This window comes from Micropterus dolomieu, linkage group LG02, assembly GCF_021292245.1.
Source record: "Micropterus dolomieu isolate WLL.071019.BEF.003 ecotype Adirondacks linkage group LG02, ASM2129224v1, whole genome shotgun sequence".
In the NCBI taxonomy this organism is placed as follows: Eukaryota; Metazoa; Chordata; class Actinopteri; order Centrarchiformes; family Centrarchidae; genus Micropterus; species Micropterus dolomieu.
In genome coordinates, this window is record NC_060151.1 from 20282381 (window position 1) to 20290002 (window position 7622).

Consider the following 7622-nt stretch of genomic DNA (forward strand, 5'->3'; position numbering starts at 1 on the left):
GCAGTGGAAATGAAGCGTGCTGCACCATGGCGGCTTCTGCTTTATCTTCGCACTGTGTGTGTGTGTGTGTGAGAAAGAAAAATGACAGAGGCCTCTCTTCTCCCTCTGTTCTCTCATTGCTGGAATATGTCGGGAGGACTGCCATCCTCTTCATCCTCATCTCCAAAGATAACAGGAGAATATATGCATCACAAATGTGAACATGGATCAATACAAATGCACCCACCTGAGTGCTAAAAAATACTTGTTCTATTTATGTGTATTCTTCAGAGAAGATAGACCATTTATTGTCTTTATATCCATTTTATTTAGAATGAAATTAAAACCCTGTGGTGTTTTTGTGTCTCTTCACAGTCAGGTCTGGTCAATGTATGTCTTTGACCTGTAGGATGAGGGCATCCCCTTGTGTTCAGTGTGCACAATTACAAATACACAAAAGAAAGTGGAAAATACCAGTACATGGTTTCCTTCACTGATTTTTGTTATAATAATTATTATATTATATGTTATATCATTATTATAGACCAGTTGAAGATAAGTATCATTACAGCACTGTTTAAATTTGGTCCAACTTGATATTCATGACACAAACAGGAAGCCCTTACACTTCCTGCTTATAGCTACAGTAGATACTTCCCTCTTCAGACGTGTGTGTGTGTGTGTTCTCTTTACTTTGACAAAATGACCCTTCAAATGTTTCTTATTTCTACCATTATTGTGCCACTCTGTAGGGGACTGACACTAGGTGAGAGACTGTTTTTCTGTGTCCTTTCTGGTTTTTCCTGATCTCTTCTCTGGTATCTGTGAGCTTCGATTGTTCCTGTTGGTATTTTTGCATGTTTGTAGAGAGCCTAAAATTTTGTTAATGTTAATTAACTGTACAACTCTGTTGTCTCATAGGATGCCCTCAGAGAAACCTTTCCTGCAATGACATTAAGACTGCTAACGGATTCAAGTTCTTAAATAAATGTCCCGAGGGAAGTGAGATTTTTGTCCATTATAATGAGGTATGTTGGTTTGCTTGTAAACTCTGTAGTAGTTAATAGTTTTGTTTTATAAAATAATTTTGACAAAGGCTTTACAATCCTTTACTATGTGTTTTGAAGAAAGGGGGAGAACTAAAGTGAAAGTGAAAGTTGACAACTTGGGAAATGACATTCCTGTAAATGTTATTTGTTCTGATTGCAGTTAGTCAAAATCAGCTTTTTATTATTCTCCCAACAGACAGTAATTGCTCATGCTGCACCTGGCAATCTACATTTTGATGCTGATCTTGTAATGAGCATGGGCAATCTTTCGGTCATCACAAGACACTTTCGAGAACTTGAAGTAAAGTGCATTACTCCTGATGTAAGTCTCCCTCTATTTTAATATGTACTTGAATCAATAAAAGTCATACTGATTTTTTTGTTGTACATGTGAAATATGTACTTTACACTCTCACAATATAGGCTATGATTTTGCTTTTCAGAGGGGGACCTTTGTAAAAGAGACCTGTGTGAATTATAAATTAACTACAGGTAGGGCAATGAGATGTTATAAATAACTGATTTACTATTGAATCTTATCTCATACCACTGATCATAAATATACATATATACATGATATATACAATTATCCCACCTACAGAGTTTCTGGAGGAGAGTGACTTACCAACACAAGGTGTCCTCATCTGTGAGTGTTGTTATTTTGTGCCTCACAAGATTTTTGTTGGCGATACTGTAAATACATTTTTTATAAAATACCTCAAATTAATATTGTGTATTAGTGCTATTGGACCCCCTTGAAAATGAGATGCTGCATCTCAAGGGGCTATCCTTCAATAAATTCAATTCAATATTTGGTGATAACCTGTTTGCATTGTGTCTGTCGTTCAGTCTGTGTAGCGTTTCTATTTGGTGTGATGGCGCTCTTCTTGATGATTTGGTGTTGCGTGTTTCAGAAAAAGGAATTGAAGTGAGTTCTATTCTATTTGCAACAACCATCGAATGCCAGTACACATTTATGGTTTCTCATATCACTTTTTTAAGACCTATGTACTTCCTCTTGTTTCAGAAAAGGGACTTCACAGGGAGCGAAAGGAGAGACAGAAGAAACTAGGTCAGTGTTACTGTTCACATACATTTCAGCTGGCACTGTTCCTTTGAGCGCACATAAATGCACTTCTGTCATTAAGTTTTAGTTTGTTAAATTCGGTAAAGGTAAAAACATTAGGCCTGCTAAAAGTTCAAAACTTGTTTAAGATATTTGTTTCCAGCAGAGCTGCTCTAGAGAAAAAGTGAATAGGAAATAAGATAAAATTACTTAATTGACAATATGAGTGTAATCCATTCAAGACTCAACATTAGGCTAACTCGTTTTAACTTGACAACTAACTACCTTTATGTTGGATTTCCCTTTAAGACCCAATGCAGGAAGTGTAGTCCTGGAGGTCACAGCTGATGATTTGGACAGTGTTATCAGGTGAGCTAACTTTCGGAAGCTACTTTCAGCACAGATCAGTGGATATGGCTGGTGGTGATGGCGCATAGACAAGATGCTTCCCTATGATGTGAGAGACCAGGGTTCAATTCCCACTGTATGCCATCCACCAATGTGTCCCTGAGCAAGACCCTTAACCCCTAGTTGCTCCAGAGCTGTGCGACATCTGACATAAATAGCAATTTTAAGTCATTTTGGATAAAAGCGTCAGCTAAGTGAATAAATGTAATGGATATCAGTTGAATACATCCTCATCTTTTCCTCGTCATAATAGGCTGAGTGAATTATCATTTGCCACTGATCTGTGTGGAAGTGGTGAAAATTATATTGGGGAAGATAACACACTTGAAAGTGCGCATATTTACAGATTAGATGGCCATGTTAACAATATCCAATCTGACCTCTTGTTAGCCTGCTTGTCAAAGTGTGTTTTTTAAAATTACAATTGGAGATCTACACTGTAATCTGCTAAAAGCTACCTTTGTCTCCATAGTATTGATCCTAGGGCTGATGGCAAGACTCCTCAATCCCTTAGTCTGGACTGCAACTTGAGCAACGAGGGAATCCAGCTGCCTAAAAAGTGAGAAGGAGAATTATTTGCTTGTGTCTGTAGCCTTTTTTTTGTTTGAAGGTTTCTCAGAAGAGATTTAGTGCCATTCTTATCTAGTATTTGTTTTGCAGTGGAGACACATGTACCCCTGATGCTAACAGTGCCTCCAATTATCAAGCCATGTACAGGTACATTTTTGGTATTGGTGGATTGTCTGTTTGTGTTTATTATATATTTTTTAAATGTGTTCAATCATCATGATTATTGTGCAACTATTATATATGTCTTCCTCAGAAACCTGAGGGATGATCCAGGAGGAAAAGACAATGCTACGTAAGTATTTAGTCCAATAATTTAGACAGTTGTATGTATGTAATTTTTCTATTGTATTTATGGCCCAGTTGTATGAGGTGTCCTATTGAAGATCATTGTGTTATGTACTGCCTCATCCCACAGGTTATGTTAGCTTTTGTTTAGGATGTTTACAAAATGGTACTAAATAAATAAATTACAATAAAGAGAAAGAAATCTGCAGTGATAAAATAGGATGAAAGCTAGAAAGAGGAAAAAACTAACAAATTAATAATATGTAAGTAAATGAAAAAAATGGAAAAAAGAGGTATTTAAACAACCTGCCAACATGCCCTAAAACTTACTCTACATTTTCATGTACTAGCAGACAGGTAAAAGTATTCTTTCTTAAATACTTGAGTTGAATGGATAACAAAGCAAGTTGTCATCCTAAATAGACTATAGACTGACCTCAAATCAAATCAAATCAAATCAAATCTAACTTTAATTTTGGCAAAAGTGCAAAAAAAAGCATGGACGCATTGAAAAAATACATAACGTAAGACTATATAACACAAACAAGAAAGCAGAAATAACTACACAGAACGCACCACAATGGTGACACTGCATGAGCCGCTCCAGATTGATCTTCCAGCGAAATGAAATTAAGTGCTCACTCTTGGTTTTCTTATGCTCATCTGTTAACTGATGATGGCTGTGAATTCTTCTCCACGATCAGGGTCATGCACAATGGACAGACTCTTGGTGATGATGGTCGTGAAGATCAGGAGAATGAAGGCCAACCTCTGCTGTCAAATCAGCGGTGAGACTGCCTCTTGCTCTCTGTCACTCTACATTCATAACTGTGCCCAAAGAGCAATCTCTGTCGCTTTCCAATTTCCAGTCTCCTTCATACCTTGTTTCCTTTTGCCTGTTGCTGCTGTGTGTACAGCTGTCAGAGGTAACATCTTCCCCCACCCCCATCCCAAATCTGAAGGGCCAGTCTGAACTTCAGAACTTGTCTAGCGTCTGCTTTGAAAGTGAGCAAAAACCGAGCTGAGCTGTTACTGTGCAGAGGCTCATGTCTATATTCCTTGTTGTTTCTGTCTCCAGAGCTGCCATCCAAGGTTTTGACATGACAGGTGAAGCCGCAGCTTTGGTGAACAAACACGGCTTTGACCAGGACCAGGTCAGCGGGTGCTCTACTGCACCAATAAGTAAGAAGCTTTCTATATATGATTTATTATCTTTTTTTCTGTTAAAATGCTCTTTTTCTGTTGCTTTTGTTTGATTTAGCAAATGTTTTGTTTGCTGCAGGACACTGATGTGGAGTCAACACCCAACATGAAGAACTAGTAGTAGTAATAATAATAATATTAATAATAATAATAATAATAACCTATATTATATATACAACATCAACTTTTCTCAATATCTGGGTATGTGGTACATTTACTGGCAGCTCCTTTTGGGATCAAGTGCACTTTTGTTTAAAGAATCATTTTCATCTGTGCTCTCTTTGTGAACATGTTGTTTTTTTCTCAATGTTAGAAGATGTATTTTTTGCAAGCTCTATTTGCAGAATTGTATATGATTGCAATATTTTGCCATCATAGAAAAATGAGACAATCCCAATGGGGACTGGTGTTGACCATGTGCTGCTTTTAGCCTATTTTTCATCAGTCAACCAGACAGATCAGATAACATATTATTCATTTAAGATGAACATTAGTTATTATTATTAGTTATTAGTTATAGTTATTATTAGTTATTACAGTTTGCCAAATTATTTAATTACATGACAGTAATCATAGTAAATATCATAATTTCATTGATGAAATGGAAGATACTGGTCTCATAAAAAACAACAAAAATAAGAATATTAAGTGCATATCTTGACCAAAGGACGGGTGGACTGAAAGCCTGTCAGAAAAGATACCACATACACAGCTGTGAGACAACTTCATATTTAAGTATTAATATGAATGTACTTACATAACAGTATACTGTATAGTATAATAATAAATAAATAAATAATAAATATTGTTCAAATGTTCTATATTATATTGTGACTCATTAGAATGAATGATTTTAATGAGATAATGCACAACAGAATACATAATGCATGTTTATTTCTTTTCTGTTGGAGTTTACTACATGTCATTTCTTTATGTATCCAATCAATAATTAGTAACCCTGCCTTTACTCCATTATTGCTGCATCATCTATTGACATGTTTATTCATACCACCTGAATCACAACATCCTTTGCTTTTCTCTCTGCATTTATACTTAGAGATTTACATTTATTTACATTTATTCATTTAACTGACAATTAACTTACAATTGCTATACATGTCAGAGGTCGTACGCCTCTGGAGCAACAAACAAATAATTGGTGAATTCAAATATACTAATAATTACAATAGGCATATTAAAAATGATTAATTATTGTCATGAATTTTGAAATAAACTGTTTATGCCACCCTGGATTGCCTGGTCATTTTTTTAAAAACTTGTTTTCTAAACTATTGAAGGCAACACCGAACTTAAGTATCATTTTAATACCACAAGGGGGCAGTAAATAGTCATGAGTCCCGCAACACAGAGGTACACAAGCAACATCATTAACAATTACACCTCAATTAATGCATATTTCTTCTAGATTGCAAAAGCTTCAATTCGTGAATGTACTGACACTCACAGAATATACATCTTATTTCTACATACTGCATTTCTATGATTAACAAAAATGATTGTGTTTAAATAAATCAAGGCTCCCTTATAGTACTGTTGATTGGCTATAATGTGGTTCTTTAATGCGATCAATACCTGCGTATGAGTTGATTTAACTGTTATATTTCTATGTTAGAAGATTAGCTTCCCCTGTGGCTTGATTTATGGTAGTAATTACAGTTACACACAAGCACACAGGGGTTTCAGGCTGAATTTAATACATTTCTTTTTTCTATCTCTTGGGATCTGCTGAGAGTTGCTTTGAGTCTTGGTTAGCCCACGTCTGACTCTATTTTAAGCTTCCCTAAATGTGCAATGACCTTGAAAAAAAAACAACCTTTTTACCTCTCAGATGGACTGAGTATCAGGAAGCGAGTGTGTCAGGGGTTAGATGCTATGTTGCTCATGTTTGGTATGTCAGTGTGTGAAAGTGTGATTGTACGACCGGTGAAAAGAGGGTGATTGAATGGTCAAGGCCTTAGAGCCTCCTCTCTCAGGGACTTTCACTGAGGGGACATGAGCGAGGCAGGAGCTGGGCAGATGGGTGGATGGGTAGGGGGTGAGTCATCACATGTAATCACACATGTACAGCATACAGTATGACATGGAAAGAGGAGGTACTTGGAAAGACTGTAATTATGGATGAATTCTATGCTCTGATGCACATAATTAGATCTTGGCTAATTAGTTACCAATCACACTCCACTGTGAACGGTATTATGTGCAGTCAAGAAAGCAAAACTCAGTGGGAGGTGAACACTGATCACACCACATCAGGGATAAAAAAGCTTGTAGGAAAGGTAGGTGGACTGCAATAACCCAGACATTTGGGTGCGTTATCCCTAACTGATCTCTAGTTGATCACAACGTTTATGCTTACTCTGGAGTGTACTAAAGTTCGCCTACTGGTGTTTGCTGTTGTCGCTTAACAGGCAGCTCCAAGCATACAGTGTTGCCTTCAAAAATCAGTGAGCTGTATTCATACGGTAGTTATTAAAAGATTACATCGGGGATCACACCACACCGTATGATTAATTAACCTTGACTGATGCTTTGTAAAGCTGAATCTAGCTGAGCAAGTATGCCCAAAGGTCTGTACATACATATACATATGAGATGGTTGAAAGCATCACTGAAGCTGGCCTCTGTAATACTGACTTTGGGTCACTGTAGTGAAACAAAGCCTTGTTTTTTCAGATTAGTATGGGACCAGTCCTCTCATCCTCCCCAGTGCGTTAAGCTCTTACTAGTCCCTGTCCAAACACTAAGAGTTTTGGGGCTCTGGGCTTTGTCTCCTAAACTGACAGCTTGCTTTTTCTGAATCTCTTTGATTACTTTGTGTAGTATGCTTTGGACACAGACCAGTGTTTGACAGAATCATCATCCCAACCAGCAGGTCAAATCTGCATATGCATACAGTGTGTGGTTCAAAGGGGAGCTGACTCAGGAAGGGGCTGGGTTGCTTTGCTTCAGTCCCATGCTTCCCATGGTGCACAGATGAGCAGCACAATGCTGTCGTAACCTGCAGGACAGCTATGAATAAAACATAACCTCTGTATTAGTGC

The 7622-nt window shown here is 37.2% G+C and overlaps 1 protein-coding gene across 2 annotated transcripts in view; it reads left to right on the forward strand.

Annotated features, from left to right (window-relative positions):
• LOC123965100 overlaps positions 1 to 5811 on the forward strand; it is a 14064-nt gene extending 8253 nt beyond the window's left edge. Inside the window, exons 1-14 of one of the 2 annotated variants that reach the window (XM_046041675.1) lie at positions 653 to 745; positions 901 to 1007; positions 1225 to 1350; positions 1472 to 1520; positions 1630 to 1674; positions 1878 to 1956; positions 2056 to 2100; positions 2404 to 2463; positions 2975 to 3061; positions 3163 to 3219; positions 3326 to 3364; positions 4062 to 4145; positions 4436 to 4539; positions 4640 to 5811. In XM_046041675.1, coding sequence (XP_045897631.1) covers positions 682 to 745; positions 901 to 1007; positions 1225 to 1350; positions 1472 to 1520; positions 1630 to 1674; positions 1878 to 1956; positions 2056 to 2100; positions 2404 to 2463; positions 2975 to 3061; positions 3163 to 3219; positions 3326 to 3364; positions 4062 to 4145; positions 4436 to 4539; positions 4640 to 4647 — 954 coding nt within the window. In that variant the 5' untranslated portion in view covers positions 653 to 681 and the 3' untranslated portion in view covers positions 4648 to 5811. Of the gene's footprint in view, positions 1 to 652; positions 746 to 900; positions 1008 to 1224; positions 1351 to 1471; positions 1521 to 1629; positions 1675 to 1877; positions 1957 to 2055; positions 2101 to 2403; positions 2464 to 2974; positions 3062 to 3162; positions 3220 to 3325; positions 3365 to 4061; positions 4146 to 4435; positions 4540 to 4639 lie in introns of those variants that run through there. The other variant, XM_046041668.1, reaches the window with a different exon arrangement.
• The last annotated feature ends 1811 nt before the right edge of the window (positions 5812 to 7622 follow it).